Here is a 24,476-nt window from a genome sequence, read left to right as displayed (position 1 = left end):
GACTAAAGACTTCGATTAGTTATGAGCTTTCAAAGAAAACGTAATTAATTAGGGCATTATTGTTCTTTTATTCACATTTTTAACTAAAGAATTGATTGTGAAATTAGTGCATTAAATGCTGAACAAGTGTAAAGATATTAAATTTATATGCTTTTTTGCAGGATTATGAAATAAAAATTGAATTTAAAACGTGATAACATTTTAATTTAAATGTAAACAAATTACATCGTTTAAACAATAGACATTTCATGTGTTCTACTTAGTTTCAATGTTCAATGTTCATTTTTATGTAAAGTCCATTCGAAATGGAGAGAATTATAAAGTAATTTTAAATTCTCCTATTTATATCTGGATGTAAATTTGCATAATCCAACCAAATAGGAATTATGTAAATTTGTACAGTTAGATGGAAAACAGGATAAAATCTCAAGTTATCGTAAAATTATCGGAATTGAACGATCGCCAACGCTTCAATTTCTACTTGATATTCATAGAATATAAATGTTTTCAACGTTCTGTACGAGCTTAATACTACATTTTATGATTGAACAAGATAATAATATTCTTTAGAGCTCATAATATATTTAAAATTGGAAAAGATAAATTGAAAAAATAGAAATTTTCATAATCAAATAGTGATATCAAAAGATATCTGTACACTTGAAGATCAAAAGTATTTTATACAGAAAAAAGTAGAACGTGTTTTAAAAATATAAGATTTTCTGAAATGTTCCGTTTTTATGCGATTTTACGATTGAAATTTTCGAAAATTAATTAAATTCGTGCTGATTTTTAATTGAAGCTGCAAAAATAAATTAGTAAAATAATAAATTAAAAATTTCTGTTGAATTTTTATAATAAAGAATTTATTACATTTCAAAATTTCATATTTATAACTAATGAAGGTTTCAGGCACTTATTAGGCTTTTGCTTAAGACCTAGGACACACATTGTTTTTCGATACTTGGTATTAATCTTGTACTTATTATACAGTACTAGGTAAGATTCTAGATCTATATGTTTTACAATGTTCCTTTCATATAAGTTTATGTAGAGGCAGATTGTGCGTGACCGTAGGACTAAACAACGTAAAATGCCATTATTTATAACATTTATACGTATAAGTCACAGAATATAAATGTTATTAAAAGAATTATAATTACAATTACATTTAGAGAATTACATTTAAAAGAATATTAAGTAATTAGTAAGTGACTGTACTAAAAATTGCTCAAATACACATTTTTAATTATATTTTTATTATTCATTGAAATATTATATTAGAAATAATTTATTTATGTTTAGCAATTATAAACTTAAATATACTAAATATATTCAATTATTAACAACAATTTACTCCCAAATAAAAAAATAATTGAAGCTTGAAAGATGAATCAAATTAATGAATTGTTTATCTGAATCAATTCATCTTAAGTTATTTTAAGCAATTATATTTAAGTCTAAATTTAAAAAGTTATTATTGATTTAATTTGTTGAGAAATTATCCAAGAAAGGCTTGAAAAAATTCTAAAATACATACTTCTCATGATCCAACCCGATATCTTTTTCATCATCATCTAAGATATTTTCGTATTTATTTATTTATTTAGAAAACAATTACTTTATCCATTAGCGAATACATTGGAAAATGTTTGTTTGTACTTCAAAACCCACAGTTTTACTAATAATAAATTCAACAAAACGTATACACATTCTAAAGAATTATAATTATTTTTATACATTATTATGTCTTATTTTTTCTAAATAACATAATAATTATTATAATTATTTATACATCGCTAATGTATATATAACTCTTAACATTTTACTTCATCATTATCAGTTAAATTTAAATAAGTGACTTGAAACATAGTTATGAAGTAGTTTTCGTTTGAAATTCCAAAATTTCTCTATTGCAGAAAAATTGTGCTTTTGTCACTGTCTTCTCGAAGAGAAAAGTATTAAAATTCTTGAAAATTTTAGCATCCGACAGTAACTAGTTTTCTGCTTAATAATTTATTTGCTTAATTTTCCAATGAATTGGCTCTGTAAGAATGGAGTATGTCCTAAAGCAGTTGTTCCAAATTTTATCTTCTTCCAACAACTACCTTTAGGATATATTGTAATACCAGTATTGTAGCTACAAAGTATACCTGTCAACTTTCTGATTCGTGTGATTACATTATAACAATATTATTGATTGTAAAAAGAAGTTATATATTTATTATAGTTTATCCCTCTTTAAAGCTAGTACTGTACTGTTTTTTGCGAACATACTTTACAAGTATCTCATTTTGAGGAGGAGTAAAGTATAATAAATATAACTTCTACAACTGCCAGAACTTAATTATATTAAATGATTTATTGATAGTTGAAATTCGAAATTAAAGTTGTAAGAGTTATTTTAAATCTTGTATTAAGAACATAAAATTAAAACGTAAACTTGTAGATTAGTTATATGTTTGCTGTTATTATTAATTAATCACTGTCATTTTTATCGTTTCGGATTTTGCAATATAGCGTATCAAATGCTGTAAAATTCATTAACAAAATTAAAACGTTGAGTAAATATTAAACAAAATACAGCAGGAAATGTTATGCGTAAATATCATACATATAAAGTCACTGTAAAGATTGTAGATTGTATAAGACAGAGCCAAGAGTCTAAAGAACCTCGACTTCAAAGATCCATTGTGCATCCCACAAGAAGTTACGTCATGAGTTTGTTCTCTGTAAAAAAGTTAACATTCTTCTAAGAGAAAGATGGCAGATTTCACCTGTGCTTAAAGAAAATGAATCTTCTTTGCAGAGCCAGAAAAGCTGAAGAAGAAAAGTTAAATCGCCACAAATACTTGCGAAAGTGATCAAGAATACACATACAGCAATGCGTCAACTAGAAAGCGAACATAGTGACTCAATGTAAGAAAATTTTTAGTTCGCAAACTGTTTATAAAACTTATTTGAGAAATGTCTCTTTATATTGAATGGGAGACTTCCTAGATTAACAAATGATAAGATGCAGATGAAAACTTGAGACAAATATTTTTATGTTGAAACATTTTTCTTTGTTAAGAGTGAAAATTAATCACTATCCAGTGTAATTAACGTTTCTTAGAATTTAAATGCTATACTTAGAATGTTTATATCGATATTACATTAAAATATCTGCATGGATTTTTGCTATTAAATCATCGAATTTTGTGGATTATATTCTCTAGATGTATTCAAAAAATTTATGGACACTATATTGTAAGATCACTACATTAACCAACTAAATTAAATCAATATATATTTTATTATCTTGCCACATTTTATGCATTCCATTAAAAAAATTCAAATAAAAATGCTATTCAGAAAATATTATCCAGTTGCTATGCCTTCCTTTTTATGAGCCCACCAATTATATTTTTTTGTTATTGATAAATCTTTTTGCTTATCCAATAGTCCAAAAATGTGTATTGTGGATGTTTAAAGTATATTTTCGTTCGAAAAAGCATTATAACTTGATATAAATCTCGTCGTGAAATGTAATTATTGATGTGTCTACAGGCACTCATCTTGTTTTTTTCTTTTTGGTGTAATAGATGTTTATCATTTCAAAACGTTATTACTAACTTTTTATTTCTTATAAATTTTTCCATTCCAAATACTTTCAGTTAGATATTGTCTATGTCTCCAATGGATCGTTATAAAATAATCCAGTGAAGACAATGGTTCAAATGTTTCAGTGGATTATTATTAAATGATCTATTGGAACATTTTGCAGAAAAGTTTTTAAATTTATTTGAAATTTTTATGTAAAAATTGCATAAAAATTTCTGCCTTCAGCACACTTCAAGAACAATTATTTGAACTTTGATAATTGTTTTCTAGGTACGAATTTATAAATCTGTTTTTCAACGTTTCTATTTAATAATAATTGTCATCTTTTAACTAAAAAATCTCTGTTAACTGGGACCAATAGGGGATGAAGGTTGTCCAAGTTAGCTGGGTATTTTCTCCAATGAAGTTCAAAACGAAAACGTGGAAATACAGTAAAACAATTCATTACGATCAGCTTTACACAGAACTTTCACTGAACTTTTAATAGAAGACACTGCTGAAATTATTATTACAGGAAATAAGCCCAGAAAATTTCATGACATTACAGAATACAGCAATGTACTGTACATACAGTAACTCACCGATTACAGTAATATAATGCAAGACTTCCGGATATCGAAAACACTCGTTAATTATACTTTCGTTGTATTTATAATTATTTGTAAATTATAATTTTTCTATTATCAAGAACTTTTATATTTCTGTACAGTTTTTCGAAGTCCGAGTTATTAATAAGATGAATGAAGAAATAATAAATTTCTTATCAATAAATAATATAAAAACGAAACTGATATTTTTACTCAAATGCAATGTTTTCGTATTGGTTCACAACACAATTTTCATGTTTAATATGATCTTGTTATAAATATTGATGGATATTTAATTACAGATAATGATGCATACAGAAATATAGTCATACAGAAATCACCTCAACACTGTATGTATGTAGCCTATCAATGAAAAATTTGTTATCGACCTTTTCACGAAAGCTACTCTATGGGGAAAATACTTTCTTAAATACAATAAGTCCTCTACTTACGAACTTAATCCGTTCGTAGCGGTCGTTCGCAAGTCGAAAGGTTCGTAACTCGAAAAGACGATGTTTGGCGCAAAAACTCAAATACAACGTTGTTTTTACAATTATGTAATGTTTAAGCTACTTGAATAATTTTGAATTAAGATTGTTAAAGGGAAGTATAAAATCAAATCAATCACATGTACAGTACATTATTTATTAAAATTATCATTTAAAACAACTACAAATGTGCATATGTATGTACTGTAAATGTTTTAACGTTAAACTTCAAAAATAAACTTGACTATACATAAAAAATAACCAACTGCACTTTAACCCGCCATCTGTCGGCTTTGTTCGTAACTTCGAAAGTTCGTAAGTCGAATGTTCGTAAGTAGAGGACTGCCTGTATATAAAACATGCTTTTCTTGATTAAAAACCTTTTATAGCGTGAATAACGTGAAATTCGCTTCAGATCTATCGATTGGAAAACATCAATTTATATTACTACTCATTGGATGCCGTATCAATACACAACAATTATCTATAAGTTATTATTAACAAATGTTATTAAAGTTATATAATTCTTGAGGAACGAAATTACGAGTTTATATCTGTAGATATTTGTAAACAGACTACCTTATAGTTCTCTTCATAAAAGCTTCTAGTAATAAATATATTGTCGATGTTATTAAGGTTTGTGTCTAGTGTATTCCCAAAACACGCGAACCACAACCATTTTTATCATCAATTACTTCCGCTCTGTGCAAGGACATGTGAAATATACTCATATATAACTTGTGTTCAGAAGTAAAGAACCATTTTTCATTGGAAAATGTAAAATAAAATACATTCTCAAAAACATATAAATTTGTTTACGTATTTTTGTTATTAGGTATGTAATGAATTTTAAAATACAGCATTAAAATATTTAAATATCGATAATTTTCTGACGCATTCTATTAAAATATTCTTTTATTTTAGTGTATTAAAATGGAGATGAAAAGTAATTAAGTCAGGTTGAGGATCAGGTTAACTTTCTAAATTGTGATCTTCCTCATTAAAATAGAGCACTCTTAAGTATCTGTGAATTATTATATGCATTATTGTATTACAAATCACGTAACTTTCGTACTCAAACTCAAACTTACGCGTAAATCTCATTAATATATATAATTATTATTGTTTTGAGTACTTCAGTTCAGCTCCATACTCAATTTAGTGCCAGTTTCAGAGGTGGACAAACAGTGGCACTAACCCAAAGTTAGGCTGTATCTTAATACTTTATAAGGAATTTTAGGCTCTACACAGAAGTTTGAGTCCGGTCATTTCAGAGTCCTGTGAACTGCGGCTAAGAATCATTTGCAAAGTAAAGTCATACGTTTAGTATGATGCTTTGATATGTTTTATGCACCAATATTTATTGTTGGTTTATGAATGTTGCGCTATTTAGAAGGATGCTATATCGAGGTTTTACTATAGTTTAATAATTGAATTCAAATTTAATAAATTATTTCTTAAATTTTAACTATTTTTCCTAACAATTTAAATTAAAACTAATAGTTTCGATGATGTTTGTTAGTTTGTAACTCATCCAATATTATAAATTATTCTTTCTGCATTTAATTAGAATAAAAATTGAAATTTTTTTCGATTTTCACATTAAATTCTTGTCATAAATTAATAATAATTTGCTTTAACTCCTAACTTATTTATGGATCTAAACAATTTTTCATTTTAAATACTAAAATATTATCAAAATCTCACAAAGTTTTAAATAAAATTTTCAAGAAGTTAAAACGATTTTCATGATAAATGACGAACTATAAAAGCAATTTTTGAGGGTTCTTAAAAAATGTAATTTTACTTCGTATCAATTTTATTGATATTGCAATTTTTACGATTTTTTAAATTTATTTTTATTATATTTTTTGTGTTGATAAATTATTCTATTCCAGTTTGATCTAACATACTATAATATATTTTTGAAAATGGATTTTTAGATAAAATACTTTTTAAAATGTGATAACATTTCTGTTATATTAATAAATAAGTTTATTTTGTAACTCTAAACATAAAAATTATTTAACTACAAATATAATTATGTCATTCATATTAAGCTTCCCAACTTCTCTGTAATTGCGTTACCTGAGAATATAAAATAGAGACCGCGATCTACTAGTTGAGAAAGGATTTTCAGCCGGTCTGAGTTTTCAGTGAAGTTTTTTGTCAATTAAAATATAAAATATTTTATAAAAGAATTATTTTTTTAGGCTATTTATGTATATTGTTATTTACATATAGTTTTGTAAAGAAATTACTAAATAAATGTGTACAAAATTGTGAAAAAAGTGAAAATAATTTGTCACAAATTAAGTTCCTAATTATATAAAATAGTAATAAAACTTTAAAATGAAGAATGTTAATTAAATAATTAATTAACATTTTATTAAAAGCGTATTAAATTATAAATAAATTTACTATATAATAATTTATTTTTTATGATAATAAGAAATTCTTAATTGTCAACTTCATAGTAATTCTCTCAATAAGATAATGAGAAATTTATTATTCATAAAGTAATAAATTAGAGAAATACATTACAACACTGTATGAGTAGTACAAAAAATAGCAAGTTACAGTAGTACAGTACGTGTAACTTATATGTAGTAGTATATTATGAAAGGATATCAATAACACTGGCTACGATATTATTTTGAAGAACTGGCTTAACTAACAGAGGATAATAGCATATGTTACAATAGTACAAGAACAATACATAGAATAGTACATTTAAGAAACACGTGAATAATAAGCTTATACTGTATTATACATAAATAATACATAATGTATTACAGAGCAACACAAAATGATATATAAGTAATACAAATAGCAATACATCATAGCAGTACATGAGTTATGTATAGAATAAATCATTAGAGTAATATATTGAACAGTGTTTCTCGACGGGGCAGTAATGCAAGTAATGCCATCAGACGAAAGATAACGGAGATGTATATAAAATAAATAAATACTTAATTTTAAATATCATAAATACATAATAGTAAGTATAAGGCTTGTCATTCTTTTAAATTTTTGGAGGGGAAGATAATAAGATACATTGACTGAAGAAAGTTTTTTTAGAGGGGTGATTTCTAAGGAGAATTTGAAAAAATAGCATTATAGTAAGGTGTTAAAATGTATTACTCGAAACTACTTTTTTAAATAAATTATGACAATAAAAACATTGTCAATGATCACTTTACAAAATTTATCAACTGGAAAACGATATTTTAGGTTTTCAACAGAAATTATTGAAGTAATAATACCAAAAATGTTCAGTTATCAAATCGATAACATTACTTCTTTCAATTGATAAGCTGTGCTAACATTTATCGCAACAATAAAATACACCAAAAATTATTTTTAAAATTAAGAAAAAAATTTAATTTAATTTTAACATTTATTTATTTTTTAACTATTAAACTTTAACGTTGTTTCTCATGGTTAGAGCTAAGTATTTAATACAATATTTACTTTTTAAAAACGACATTTTAAAATGTATATTTAAAATATAGAGTTAAAAAAGTTAATTTAAAAAAAAATCAATTTTTAAAATAATTTTGCTTAAGATTTATGACTTAAGAAAGAGAACAACTAATTAGTCTAATAATGAAATAATTAGGTCTTCATTAGTTAGATTTTTTTTTCTATTAAATTTATAGTTAAAATTTTTTGCATAAAAATATATTTAAAGATAATTTTTAATTAATTTTTATTGCAATTAATAGCTGATAACTGCTAATAATTTAATTTTAATGAGGATAAAATTTGTGTGTCTGTACTAAACACAATGAATCGTATCATTAATTAAATGATCTTGTAACATTCATAAAAATCTTTCCTAAATCAATAATTTTAAAAATTTTTATCTTTAATAACTTTTATTAATTTCTTAAATATTTATTTTTATTTTTAAATTAATATTCTTATTTATTTTAACAATTTATTTATAAGTGATACAATGTGCAACAAATGATTCTAGTAAAGGTTTTCACATTCAATAAACGGTTTATACATGAGCCCTTTATTGGACTTTATGTAGTGCGGACGATGGGCTTTATTATAAATCCTATGTTGGAATATTTAATTGAACTATATATAAGGGTCTTGCAAATATTAGCATATTTACAGGACCCATATAAACCTTTTATTAGAACATTTATAAGATCCTGTGGATGTTATACTTATATTCTTTATTAGTCCTTTATTGAAATTATTTATTACACGTTTACCATATATACACTGAATTGGCAAAAAAGTTAAACATCCAAATAGATGGCAGATTACGGCCAAATAGATTACTGAAAAACTCGGTATACAGATACGCAGAGAAGTATGCAATTTATTATAGTTATAGTCCGATTGCACACCAGATAATTCCATTAAAATGCCTTAAAATCTTAAGGCATTTTAGTATTTAAGGTTTTAGTATTCTATAAAAAGGTACGCACAAGCTCACTATGTTCAGAATTTTCAGTGTATCTGTTGTTTGATCTTGACTGAATCATACAAGTATACTTCTTCGAAGTATACTTGTATGATTCAGTCAAGGAAATTATACACAGCTGATGGAGTTTGATAAAAGCCTCATTATCGGGCTAAGCGAAACAGGATAGCCATTTCACCAAATCGCCCGGCATCTGGGCTGTTCTTTCCAGACTGTTACGTAGTGAAGGGACAAACATATACGATGGACAGGTTCTGAACGTCTCGGATAGATCACAGGAGAAATGATTGTCTGATCGTCAACGCAAGCACGAACAGCTGCAACGTTGTCTTTGTTCACCTCCCGCCGACTGGTAGATACCTCGTACTTTGCTACAGAACCCTATCTCTTTCGTAGCATTGGCAGGTTTCTAGCAGTGAAAAATTTACAAGCACGAAGATCATTGCGCATGCTGCCCTTAACATTCCAACATTGTTTACAGAGGTAACGTGACAGATAAGCTCGGACTGCTGTATCTTTTTTAGCAACAAACTGTTTCTGTTTGGGAACCGACGACTACTTCGTTAGTGTGTGGAGGAACGATTTTTGGTGAACGCTTCAATTCCTCCTATACTGTTGAGCGGTAACACTGATCCCACTGCTCTGGGGAGCCATTTCGTAAGACACTTGGTCACCCTCAATAGTAGTACGTGGGGCATTGACGGCGCAGAGAAATTCTTTGTTCAGGAAATCCCGCGCCCTCATATGTTTCATGGAAGAGCTGCAAACGGTCATTTTTTCAGGAAGATAATGCTCAGCTGCACATTGCTAGGGTTTTCCAGAAATGACTCCATCATGTTAACTTTTATTAATTTCTTAAATATTTATTTTTATTTTTAAATTAATTTTATTATTTATTTTAACAATTCACTTATAAGTGATACAATGTGCAACAAATGATTCTAGTAAAGGTTTTCACATTCAATAAATTGTTTATACATAAGCCCTTTATTGGACTTTATGTAGTGCGGACTGTGGGCTTACTACTTTAATGTACACTTCCCCGGCCTACCCTGTGTTGTTATTCGAGCATTTCTGAAATCAGAAGGGACGCCAGCTTCAGCTGTCTACGAATATGACCACAGTTGCAACATTTGTGAGCAAATCTGTTGCAGAATAGCATAAGATTTGTTTGTTTTACGCATAAGATTAATTTGTTTTATCGTGTTTTTTATTTATTATATCAAGTCTGCTATTTTATTGTTGTATGGAGGTTGGCAATCATTGTCTTAACGACATCGCCAGTACTAATGCAAATAAACAAAGATGCTGCATGCTCGACCGTATCGCCGCATGTATCCAAGCAAAGGAGATCCTGCAAGGTACTGAAAAATTTAAATTGTACTCTTGTTCGTTCACAATAATAAAGTTTCGTTCGATTTCAGTGCGTAATCCTTCTCGATGAGTAACTTTTTGTCAAAGAGTTTGTGTGTTTATGTACAAATCATTTTTAAGATTTAATGTATTTTTAAAAATTTCAATTTAAAAATGACTTTTAATGACTCATTTAAAAAATGGCAAACCAATTAGAAATTTATTTATTTTTTATTGATTTATCAATTTTAAAAAATAACAAAAATGATTAATTATTTTATAAGCTTTTAAAAAAAATAAATTTTTCGATCGATTATTGATTACATATAAAATTTAACTATTTAAATTTATTTATATTTTAAACATTTTCTTTGATAATTTTCTTTATTTAAAAATTTTAATGGATTATACTTAACCTTTGTATGAAATTTATATACCGTATTTTAAGGCATATAAGACGTGACTTTTGTTCAAAAATTCGCCATGAGTCCTATATATGAATTTGCAATTTGCATCGCCCACAGGCTAATGAATTGGCATTGATTAATAAGTTTTAATAAGTTCCTCAAACAGCCTCTAACCTCTAGTAACCCAACTAAACTCAGACTAACCTCTAAGTAACCCAATGAATAAAAACTGTTATTGTTTAATTAAATGTATTATTATTATTATTATATTAGTTTTTGTTAGTGCTAAGTTGCTTTTGCCTGTAGAATATTTTAATGGATAAATTACTTCTTTTAAACTCCTATTTTTCCTCATAAATCAAAGTGTGTATTCTAATTATAAATTTATAACTGTTTTCAAAGAGTATTTTATGCTTTTCATAAAATTTTGCAATTTTGTATTCAGGTTTAAAAATTATTTTTATAGAAATAAATGTCAAAGATCAATCATAAAGGATCAATGATTGATCCTTTACAAATGTCTTTGATTAATTCATTGTGGTCCTTGATTATTCATTTTTTTAAAGAATAAATATAAAATTTTAAAAATATTTATTTTATATAATAAATGATTATGTTTGCTTAAAATATTATATACTTTTTATAATATTTAGTCTTTTTATAAGCCTTAAAAATGTGTTAAGTTAGAGAAGAGTTACGACCTTTTATCAAGGAGATATTTTATGATTGTCGTTATAAAATATGATCGAATTTTATAATATTTCATAACCTGTTATGAAATATTATAAAATTCAGAAATATTCGAAAAATTTTTAGAAATAATTTTATTTTCATAATATATCAATATCTTTCATGAGAGTTTTATGTACACATCGTTATTCATGTGCTGAAACTTATAAAATTTATTTATTTAAATTTAAAATAAAAATGTGATTTTTAAAAATAATTAAACAAATTAATTTTATTTATTTAATTTGTATGTAAGATAGTTAAGGTTTAAATTATCAAAAAAGTTTAAATATTTGAGTTATTTCAGTTTCACTAGATGGCAGTAGCTTCGAATTTTAGCATTTTGCGTGGTTTTTTGAAATTTCTAAAGAAAAACGTTAATTGAAAAATGGTGTTTAAAAATGATAAATTTTAAATAATTTTTGATATTATGATTTACAAATTTATTTTAATTTAATTTTTTAGGGTGTTTTTATTATAAAATATTACGCTTTCTTTACACTTGATATTTATTTCCTGTGTTATTTCTGGAATTCTGTGTTTGTCATTAATTTTATATAATTGATATAAAGATAGATAATTGAACATAAATAAATAACATTAAATATCACATTGATCCTGTTATATTAAAAGAGAGCATTTCAAATAAATTGCATTCTAATTAGCTGTACAATAGTTAGTTAGGTAAATAATAATAATTCTTTCTAATGGTTCATTCGCTTGTTTTGTCGATTTTTAAAATGAAAAATATTTAAATATTAATTTGAAAAGTTTGATGTTATCGTTTGTAAAAATCAATATTTTGAAGAATATCAATATGGGAGTGATTTTTTTCGATTTATAAAAATGAATTTTTAGAATATTCCTTAATTGATTGATCAATTGATCAAAAAATTTTGACTAGTTCTTATAATCTTTAATTGATCTTTTATGAATAATCCTTGATTGATTCTTTAAAAATGATTCTTGATAAATGATGCTTTCCCAAAACTTTGTGCTTTTGGAAAGGATCAATCAAGGATTATGAAGTATCTATCAAAAATCAAATATAAATGATCAATTCGGGATGAAAAACACAATTAAAAAAACTCCAAAAAAATTCTTTTTGAAAAAAAAGTCATAAACAATAATTTATTTTTCATCTAATATTTGGAATTTTTTATATTTTTTTAAAATTTAAATTTATTGTTTTAATTCAGCTTTTTAATAATTTACTTCATTACAAGTTAATTTTTATTAATAGAATTAATTTTTTAGAAGCAATTATTTTCTAGATTTAGTTTAAATTCCAAAAATTTTCGTAGTTTTTATTATTAATTTCTACATCTATAAGAAATTTTTCAAACTTTTTGGGGGTATTGTAGATTTTTAAAAATTAAATTGTTCTAGTTTAATCAAATCAACCTTTTAAAAATTTATTATAATTTTATGTTTATAAAGTTAATTAAATTTTATTATACGGACTTTTTAGATTTATAAAAATAATTTTTTTGGAAAGTTTTGTTTTTGCAGTAATTTACCTTCAACGTTTATGAAAAAAAATTTTTAAAATATCGTTTGGAATTTTGCTATTTTTTTTAAAATTTTTGGACGCGTTTTGAATATTTTAAGTTTTTATAGTAATTTTTTTTCAATTTTTTTGAATTTTGTAAACCTGAAAAATGTGAATTTTAAAAGTTTATTTATTTATTTTTTTCAAATGCACTTTTGAAATTTTTAAAAATTAATTTCATAGATACATTTTTTTTTTAAAAAAAAAGTACTGTAATTTTTGAATTTTTCTGAATTTTTGGTAATTTATTCGAATTGGTTTCTGAATTCTTGAAATAATTTATCTAAAATTCGAAAACGTTAAAAAATTAACTTAAATTTTCCAAAATTCAAAAAAGTTGAACAATTCATTCCAAACAATTTATAAAAAATTCAAAATTAACGCCTAACGCCTAACTCTAGTGCCAAATTTATTTCTAATCTATAATCATATAGCCAAAATTTAGCCCCATCATTTACGGCATATTTGCCGTACGGTATCATAAGCAAATACGGTGTATTTGCTTATGATATCGGGTTTCGTTTGATGTACATTGAAAATTAACTTTTGATTGATTTAAATTTTTTAACGATAATTTTCAATTCGTTTTACTTGATACGTATAAAATTAAATTTTAAAAATAAATTATTATTTTTTTCAAAAAAAAAATTGATTTTTCCAAATTTGTTAAAATTAATTTTCCGGAATGGCGTCAACTTCCAAAAAATTAAAATTTAAAAAAAATGAATATGTATTTTTTAATTTAAAGAATTAATTTCTGTGCATTAAAGTTTTTTCCGATTAAAAAAACTATTTTAATTTATAGTACTAATGGGGAATAAATGCTATTAAGTTAGAAATTTTTAGAATAGATAAGTGTAATAAGCTATAATCTACGATAATGACTTTCTATAGATGAGAAATTTTGTCAGATTAGGGTTTATTAGAGTAATCAATTTAAAGATTTAATAACATTTTTTAAAGCAGATTAACTTCTTGTGGAAGTAATTAAATATCGAATTTTGATCGACTAAATTAAAAAATAGAATAAATTTTTGTTTTGTTAATTTATTAACTTTCTAAGAATTTTATGAGATTTATTTTAATAGATTGAGTTTCCCCCGTTGCAATATTTCATGGGAATTCTTATGTTTCACGGTGAAAAATGCATGATTATCAACGTAAAGTTTGATTGACGAGATTCGAAGAATGTTTTTTTATAATAAAATTCATGATAGAAGCTCATTTTCTGCCTTCTCTGAAGCAATTTTCTTCTTTGTCATCTTTCTTTAACTTATATAATGCGGGCACGAAACTTTTAAAACGTAATTTCCGCTTAAAAACTGGCAACAGTAATAATCGCGCCATCTGGCGAGTTGAAATAATTTTAATAAATCGTTTTGCTTAATTGATAACAATTTAAATGATTTGTGAGTTCATAAATGTTGCCAGATTTATAAACTTTTTTATAAATTGAAAATGGGCTATTTTAAGACGTTAAACTTCACTTTATAAAACAAACGATTTGTTCAAATATAATTATAAAAAATTTTTAAAAATAATAAATAAAAATTCTGTCCATCTTAAAGATTAATGAAAAGTATTTTTATTGTTTTCGCTTCACTTTTTACTTTTTTTCGTTCTTTTTCTTCTCACCGCTTGTCTTATGACGAGGACCCGGTTTCTATTTTTAGTATATCGACCCGAATGTTAAGCTTTACAATATATATAGGTAGCTTGAACAAACAATATCTCTCGGATATCAAATATTTTACCTTCCAAATATATATTTGATGTTACGTTTATATAATGTATAAAATATAAAAATGGGTTTCGCTGCACTTAAAAGATAAGAATTGACAAAAAAATAAAACTAATTTTTTTTATCTTATGTGCTATTGCACCTCGGACGAGGTAAAGAGTTTTTGGCAAAGTCTTCAATCGATTCGGACTTTTTGGCTTAAGTCCCAAAGGCCGATTGTTACAAGGTACCTCATGACTTTGTTTATGAGCTGCATACGTTAATTTTTTATTTAATTTTCATTTAATTTACTTTATCAAAGATTATATAACTTAATAAGCCTGTAAACAAGTCATATTATTTATTAAAAAATCACTTATAACAAATACTAAATGTGTCATATCTTTTTTAATTTATGCGATTTATATAAGAACATAAATCGGAACTTTATACCTGTTTTTAAATTTTAAAAGTTTTAATTGAATTTTTCCTATTTTAATGATTTAAAATACAACTTTAACAGTTTAATTTATAATTTTCTAATTCTTTAAAATGCAAAAATACACATATAAGTCGATTCTACAAAATCTCATCTAAATTTAGACATTGATATATTTAAGTAGTGAGACATTTCTCAGATTTTGATTTTTAGGAACTAATTTTAGAAAATCGAAAATAATTTTTCGATTATCGAATAAATTCTTCAAAATTTGCACGTCGTTTGTTGATTTTTCTTATTTTTACATCTTTTTCTCGTCGTCTTCTTCTGAAAAGTGATTATAGCTTCTTGAAGATATTTGATTGAATTTACTTATTTTCTTTCAGGAAAGTCAAATTTTCTTAAATAATTTATCCAATTACAATATTCTCAATTATTATTATTATCGATTCTTTAAAATATGTCTGAATTCTCTTGTAATTCTAACATCATTTTTCACTAAACCTGGAAAGATCTATGACCATTGAACATACGAAAACTCAGTAAACTTTGCTCATTATCTTTAAATTCTTTTGTCACAATGCCAGATTATTCGATTTTTAACAATAATAACTGAAATTTCATCTTATTTTCTGAACATACTTGCCAAAATTTTACTTAACTGTTTGAAAATTTTATCTATATTTAGAGATATATTGAATTATATCCAACTAAAAAATATCAGAAAAATTAATTAATTTTCATTATTATACATTAATAATAATAATTTTTTCGTTTTGTTTAAGGGAATAAAAAAAAATTTTCTAGGTTGAAAAATATGATGACTTTTTTTTCATTTTGTAAGCAGTTGAATCTTCACAATACATCGGTATAGTCATTTCTGATTTTTATTTTGGCATAGAACCAAAATTCTTAACATCGTGTTCAAAATAATCTTTGTTTTTATGCATTAAAATGTTTTCAATGATGATATTTCTATTCTTTTCCTTTCGTATCAACAAATATTTCTTTGATATATCAGGATATAACACATATATTCATTTTTTAACGAGTAATACAATCTGTAATGAAACAATTATACGGAATTGGATGTGTCAGATGATATGTACAATATTACAGATGATAAAAGTTATTCATCTCTTATGACCGATGACTTAGCATCGAATCTTTATAGCTTTGCAGTCGAGACAGACAGGAAAGTGTGATTTACAGGGACAGAACGTAATCTCGCAGCTTGTATAGTAACTTTTTTAAAAATCTTGTTGAATTTAATTTATGTATTAAATGAAAGTGATATTTTAACAACAACAACAATAATAATAATGATAATAATAATAAAATGCATTATTATTGTTATTATTTCGTATACTTCAAGAGATAAAAAATTTTGGCAACTTACAAACTCCAGTAAATCATCTTTCTTGCAAATTTTATACAAAATTTTTTATATTTATTTTATCTTATATTCTCAACTGGGTCACCAAGTAACTAAGGTACATATATATGTTTTTTTTTATTTTATGACTGATTCTAATGGTCATCGTGTGATTGGTTAGTAATTGGAATTCCATTGCATGGATCATACAATTTCTATTTATTTAATGTCCTAACATTAAGGTTTCCATACAAAATGTCAAAAAGAACTATTTACCAGAAGAATTTCTACCAATCTAGTTTAAATCCTTTTACAGAAAAATAACTATTCTTATTTGATCGTAAGGAGATCTTTGAAGTTCCTTGATAGAGCATAATTTTTATCAACTAAGTAAATTGGATTGTCGATTTTATTTGCTCGTTAAAGTAGTTTCTCTTCGATTTTCGTTTTAAATCTTTGCTACAAATATTTGTAACTTTAAAAATATATTCAAATTTTATTATAAATAGAATTTTACAATAATAACTATATTATTATCTTTATTACGGTTTTCGGCTATCAAAAGTTGAGTTATATTTAAAATTAAATGTCTAAATTATATATATATATATATATAGGTTATATATAATAATAATATTGAATTTAAAATGTTTAAATTTAGTTAAAGGTAATTAAATATTCTTTCTTTTCATCACGAATAACTATTATTCATTTTCTACTTGTTTCGTGTTTTCGCTATTATTATACAATATATTTTACTTCCTTTACATATAAATTAATTATAAAATTTATAAAGAACCTTAAATTTTAATCTGAAATATTTTTATGGAATTTTTTCACTTAGTTTTCGAGAAATTTTTGAGGTAACTTTAGAAATTTTTCTATCGTGTGCCTTAGGGCAACTCACACTATTATTGTTCTTGATCGTATTATTTTAGGCAATATTGTTGTTTTTCAATTAAAACACGTCTTGGAATTTAATGTAAATATTATTATTATTTCTTTTCGCTATATTTTTATAATTATTCATTCTACAAGATGAAGAAATTATTATTTTATAGTTTACACGATATGCAGATTACTTAACATTTACAACCTTAACGTTATTAATTTATTAAATTTTAATTCGAACTTATTAGAAATTGAAATTTTGCTTTAAAACGTGCTTTAATAGCAGAAAATTCTTAATTTTTTTTAAGTAAAAATATGTTTAATATCTAAAGTAACGTAGTTTTAGTCGATATAGTAAAAATGTACGAACGTGACTTAAGTAGTTATTTGCAGCTTGTAACTCACCAAATACTGTTTAATTCATAGTCACTTCATTCCTGTCCATGTCATAGGCATCATAAACCTCAATTATACAGAAATTCAACGTTTATGATAGGATATTTATGATCAAAGCCACTCACTTCTATGACTTATCTAATGGCTAATAAATCTTGTACCTGCCAATCAAGGGGGAAAAATATATATTGTTTTAATTAATTACTTTTAAACATTGAATAATTTTGTATGCAGAACAACGTTTAAAATTAGGTTAAAGAAACTGAAATTTTCAAAAAAACATGTCTGTTTTCTTAACAGAATGATGAAAGTTACTTAAGTTAAATTGAATTGTGACAGTAAATAAAACAATAATACTCAGTTTTTTTAGATAAAAGAAAGAATATTTTAAAAGTTTTAAACTTATTTTCAACGAAAACAAAACTTAAAATAAAAACTTTTACATTATTTTCTACTTAATTTTGCATGCGGATTTACTCGATCACGAACCTTTCTATAGGTAATCTATCTTATCACTTTATACATCGTTAATCAAAGAACACTTCCCATCATGTTATTTTATTGTATTGCTCTAATAAAGTTGTAGCTAGAAAATTTAATAAGTACCGATATTATATATATATAATGGTTATTTTTTTATCTTTACACAAAAGACTCAGCGACTTCTTTTCTTATTATAAAATATATCAGATTTTAAAATTTAACACTTAAAAATACTATAAAGAATCTTTATTTTTTGAAAACCGCTATTTAATGAAGCATTTTATTCGTAGAAACAAACGAAAGTGTCAATATAACACACTTAAATCCTTTGAGCGCTGTTAGATATAATTAGATTAGCAGTGAAGCTGCACTCAAGAGGCTGTGGATGTTTTTTAAACATGTTTAACAGTAAATATTTTACATTTTAATCATTAAACACCTTTAAAATATTTTAATGGTTGTTTATAAACATTTTTAATTATACACAAATAAACGTTTTTGTCAATGCAACGCATCTTAACACCTTTGAGCGCTCTTATGAATAATTAGTTTAACAGTGTAGCTGCACTCAAGGGGCTACAATTTTTTAAGTCATAACAATAAATGTTCTAAATTTTAATTATCAAATATTGTAAATTATTACTTTATAAAACATTCTTTATTCACAGAAACAAGCGGAAATTGTCAGTATAGCACATTTTTTAATCCTTTGAGTGCTGTTTAATATACTTACAGTTTTGCAGTGAAGCTGAACATAAGGAACTGCAAATTTTTTAAAATATGTTTAACAGTAAATATTATGAATTTTAATCACTAAATACCTTTAAAATGTTATATATATATATATAATTATTCAGTTGTAAATATCTTAATTAGTATGCAAGTATGTAAGCTTGAATATTTTATAAAATTACAAATGTATTCAATGGTGTAATTATCAAAGAGAAAATAGAAAATTTACGAGCGAATTTTGTGCATTTTTAAATCTGTAATTAGAAAGTAAAATATTTAATGTACAAGGGAATGTTTAGTATTCAATATAAATTCTTATTTTATCTCGTATATTAGACTATTTATTTCCGAAAACATAAAATATATAAAAAAATAATATGTTTTTTGTACATTTACTAAAAATATTTTATATTTTTTCTTTATAAAAAAAAACTACATATCAATATTTAAATGACCAGTATTAAATGTCTGAAATGTAAAAATATACTGCCATATTTGCATAATCTGTTCGTACGAGTTTCCATATTTAGTGACAAGGTATAGGGGGAGACCACGTTTAAATTCTTTCTAGTTTTTTTTTTTTGTTATTTGTTTTTAAATATTGAAAAAGATTTTTTCAATAAAACGTTTATAACATCAATATTTATCATTTTAATATATATTTTTAAATTATTTTTTGTAATTTATTTAAATTAAATTTTACAAAAATTACGCGTTTTAATGAGCTTTTCTACCAATAAATCATTGAAAATTTTGAGGGAAAAAACAAAATTTTTGTAATAAAGTTATCTTTTATTTTTTTATTATATATTGTTTTAATTTTTAAATGACTTAATTTGAATAAAATAACTTTAAAGTATTTTTAAAAATTCGTTTAACTTTATATTAAATCCTATGTTTTGACATAGGTTCTAAGCACGTATTTGCTTGTTTTTTGCTGTCTTTTTGCTTGGTTCTTTGAAAAAAGTGGCGAAAATATCGAAAGAATTTATCTTAAAGAAGTAAAATTAGATTATTTTATATTTTTCTATACTTTTTTAAAAAATATGAAGTAAAACCAACGGACTAAAGTAAGTCCAGACCTTAGAAACTGAACCAAAATCTAGGATTTAATATAAAACTATACCTCTATACTCTATATTTATTTATTTTAAACAAATAGAATTGAAAAAATATAAGCTGTATAGATATAGCTTTACATTAAATTTCATATTTTTGTTCAGTTTATAACGTACGGATTTACTTTTCTTGCTGTTGTTTCTGAGACATAATAGGGAAAAAATGAAGGAAAATATAAATATTTCATTTTACGTGTTTAAAATAAAGAAATGTAAATTATAAAAGTTTAATTTTGTATTAAATTCCATATTTTAGTTCAGTTTCTAAGATATAGGTTTGCTTTATTTCTGTTAATTTTGCTATATATTTGATTTATAAAAAAATGAGAATAAATGTATAATTTGCATTCTTATTTTGTATTTTGTAATTTTATTAATATGAAATAAATAAATATAATGCGTAAAGGTATAAGTTTTCATTTAAAATATAAAATAAATCCTATATTTTGCGTGATGATGCTTGACACGAATAATTTATTATTAAAATATAAAACAAATATATAAATAATCAATGCCTTAGTAATCATTACAATATCGATACACACACACACAATATATATATATATATATATATATATATGATGTATAGTTAGTAAATAAATTCACGCTATTTCTCTATCTGTATAACTCACAATTTGATAGAAAATATACATTATATTTTTGTATAACATTAGAGAAGTTGGAAAAATTTTAGTAAATAAAGATAAAATTTATGTTTCTAGTTTATACGTGATTAAAAAGCGGCATAAAATTCCGATTAATTCATTTATAAGAAAGAATTATAAAGAAAATTGATACTTTTATATAAATTATTGACTAAAATACATGATGATCGATACCTAAACATGATTACTTTCTAACTAAACATTGCTAATAATCAAAGTTATTTATCTAGTTGCAAGTTTACTTAATAAAAATAATAGCTGCTGGAAAAATACGATTAATTTTCCTTGCAAAAAAAGTAAAAAACAGCAAAAAAATCTAGCAAGAGCCAAACTGCTTAATGACATTTCTTCAAACTTGTTTCTGCTCCATTGGATATTATTCTGATTCATTTTCATGCTATTTTATTACAGCTAATTATTTTCCACTTAATGTTTTTTAAAAATAAAAAAAATGAAATGGTTTATGTTATTTAATTTATTTTAATTTCTTTCAGTTTTCTTCAAGTGTTCCTCTTGTAAATTTGTGTTCTAAAAAACTCATATTTACTCTCTTTAAACTGATAATCCATTAAACATAACGTATAATAATATTCCTCCTTGATTAATTGTACAATTAATTAATTAATTAAAGTAAATTAACTGTAGCATGATTTAATTATGTTTAACAATTTTATTAGTTATATATACATATATTTTTTAAGCGCTTATCTTTAATCTTCACACATAATTGACGTGGAAAAACTTCCTCTTCCGCTCGTTAAAAAGCTGTTATATGTGTTAAATAAAATTCACGAAATGAGTTTTAAAAACTGCAGGAAAAAAGTATACCTATGTACCTAAGTTTGTATGCACAAGTGGGAATTATCAGTTAATTATAGGAATAAGGAAAAAAATGGAGCAAGAATCCTAGTACATATTCTGAAAGAGAAGAAGATAGAGCGAGAAGACATTTGGGGCAAAGTGCCAAAGGTGTGGCTATCTTTCTGCAGTGCAGCTCTTCTCCCGCTCTTTTCTCTCCACCAGGAGGCGCTAGCGATGCGAGAGTAAGGTGTGAGTTGCATGTGTCGCCACACAGTAGAAAGTAGCAGACGAGCTGGCGTGTTACTGCTTTAACTATGAACTACTCCAGCGGTGTCCCGGGAGGGGGCGGTGGTGGTTTATCAGGAAGAGATAGCAGAGGATCAGGAAAAGGGGGTCAGAAGGGTGACAAAAAACGTACCTTTGGTGAACATCTGGCCGTAAGTTTTAATACATAAATATATATTTTTTTTTATTTTTTCAAACCACTTGTCACATGGTATTGCGTCTTTGGAATATCTTGGCATGTTTATACATATATACTTTTAAGTGACTTTATTTATGCTTAACTCACTTCTTTAAATGTAGTAAGTTGTAAAATGATACCGTTTATTTTTTAACTGAATTTTTTTCCATTTATTTTGCATGTTTACAGTGCAGAAATTATGGGGAAAATGTGTGTAAATTTCTTTGATTTTCAATTTACGTACGTATTAGACGATGTTTAAAATATAAATTTATATTAATGCTATTTTTTGAAGTGTAAATTAATAAATTTAGCTCGTCTTTTTCAAAAAACGAATGAATTATTTAAGATTGGAAACATTTAAAACTTCCTTTTTAAGATTTCTCTTCAAGTTATGTTTCTTTATTAACTGTAATTACTTTAGAGTGATGATGTTTGTTTTGCTTTTTTAAAAACACCTTTAAACATTTCATTCCTACATTCCTTTCTACGGGGAGTTTCTTAGAAATTAAACTAAAAAAATTAATTTTTCATCTAAAATATTCTTCTCGTTTTAAGAAAAAACTGTATAAATTCAACCTACGTTACAGAATTTTGAATCTAAAAGATTTATAATTGGTATTTTTTTAAGCAAATCTTTTACAAAATATATTTAAAAAATTGTAATTTAAATTTCAAATTTTTAATCTAAAAAAGGAAGAGAATTTTGATTGAATAGATTATTACGTTTTTTGTTAATTAAATTCACTCTAATTGATTTATTAAAACAGGTTCGTAAAATTCTGAGAAATAAAAGAAAATTAAAGAAAAAGATTGTATTTTTTTTCTTTAAAAGATAATTACACATTTATTATTATTATTTTTAGGAAATTAATATTTTTCGAAGTAATTTGCTGCTCTAATTCTAATTTTAAATGATGAAAACCGTTAATCTTGTGACGGATTATTAAGTTTCTTACATTATTATAATGAACTAAAGCGGTAAATACTGTAAAAGACGTAATGAACTCGTCTAAAAATGTTTTCTCATAAATTTTCTATCATTTCAATTGTTTTTTTAAACATATATATATATTAAATCGATTTAAAGACGAGAAAACTAAAAGACGAAAAAATAATAGTAAGAAATGTATATACTCATGTAACTTGATATCTGTAGCACAAGTGTGGTTTCTCGCAACGAATATAATAAAATATCGGTTGTAATTTTGTTTTTTATTTATAAAATTCTTAAATTTTTATACCCGTTATTGAAAAAACATTTTTAAAAATTTTTAAAGTTATAAATCATAAAAATTTATAGAGAGAAAGAAAGAAAATCGAAAAGTTATACCCCAACAGATATACGCAATTAATACGTGAAAAATATGGAATTTTTGTAAAAAAAAAAAATATATATTATAAAAATATTTTTCTATCAATAAGTTGCCTATTTATCTGGAAGTAAAAAAACAAAAAATAAAAATAAAAATAAATCGTTTTAGAAATGTGCCAGAGTGTTGTCGAGCATTAAGGATGACATTACGTTCCCGTTGACTACAGAAATGAAAGTGTAAAGGGTCAAGTATAGTTTCTCAATATGTATAGTTGCTAGAATATTTTTCTAAACATAAATTCTATATTTTATCTCAAACCATTGAAGTTTTCTTTATGTATATATTTACATATATTTCGTTTACTATTTATTGTATAATTAAGAAAAATTTAAACTCCTTTACTTTAATTGTATTTTTAATAAATGCATGCTATATATTTTAGTGCTTTAATATTTAAAACTTTAATTTTTCTTGTAAACTTTCAATTATTCTTAAATTTGTAATTGAACAATACGTAAATCTCGCTGGAAACTTTTATAAGAAGAAATTTTAATCGAAATTTTTAATCATTAAAACATCTAAAAGTTTATAATAAATCTCTTATAAGATGTTTAAAATAGTAAAAGAATGTTTTTTAAATTGAAATAAACGGTGTTTATAATCTTTATGATCTGTGTTTCTTTAGAAAACTGTACTGCTTCTTTATATTTATAGCATTGCTTTGTCATGTTATCATATTTCTTCATTTTTCTTTATCATACTTTATCATTTTATTGTTTTTTTATTATTTTATTGCGCTTTATATTATATTCATATTGCTAAATAGTTTTACTTTATTGTAATATTACTACATATGCTTTATCCTCACATTTCTTTATAATTGCTTCTTCAGTTTTAATTTCATAGTT

General features: G+C 24.7%; 1 protein-coding gene across 4 annotated transcripts in view; it reads left to right on the top strand.

Moving 5' to 3' along the window:
• Positions 1 to 24,476, top strand: part of LOC136985709 (inactive dipeptidyl peptidase 10-like) — a 202,359-nt gene that overhangs the window by 21,034 nt on the left and 156,849 nt on the right. Inside the window, exon 1 of one of the 4 annotated variants that reach the window (XM_067283042.1) lies at positions 21,707 to 22,226. The exons of the other annotated variants lie outside the window; for them this stretch is intronic. Within the exon in view, the coding sequence (XP_067139143.1) occupies positions 22,104 to 22,226 (123 nt within the window). The 5' untranslated portion in view covers positions 21,707 to 22,103. Of the gene's footprint in view, positions 1 to 21,706; positions 22,227 to 24,476 lie in introns of those variants that run through there. 4 annotated transcript variants of the gene reach the window in all.

This window comes from Centruroides vittatus, unplaced genomic scaffold, assembly GCF_030686945.1.
Source record: "Centruroides vittatus isolate TY-2023 unplaced genomic scaffold, ASM3068694v2 contig_975, whole genome shotgun sequence".
Classification (NCBI taxonomy): domain Eukaryota; kingdom Metazoa; phylum Arthropoda; class Arachnida; order Scorpiones; family Buthidae; genus Centruroides; species Centruroides vittatus.
The sequence above is the reverse complement of the archived record's forward strand: the minus strand, read 5'-3'. Positions and strand labels throughout refer to the sequence as shown.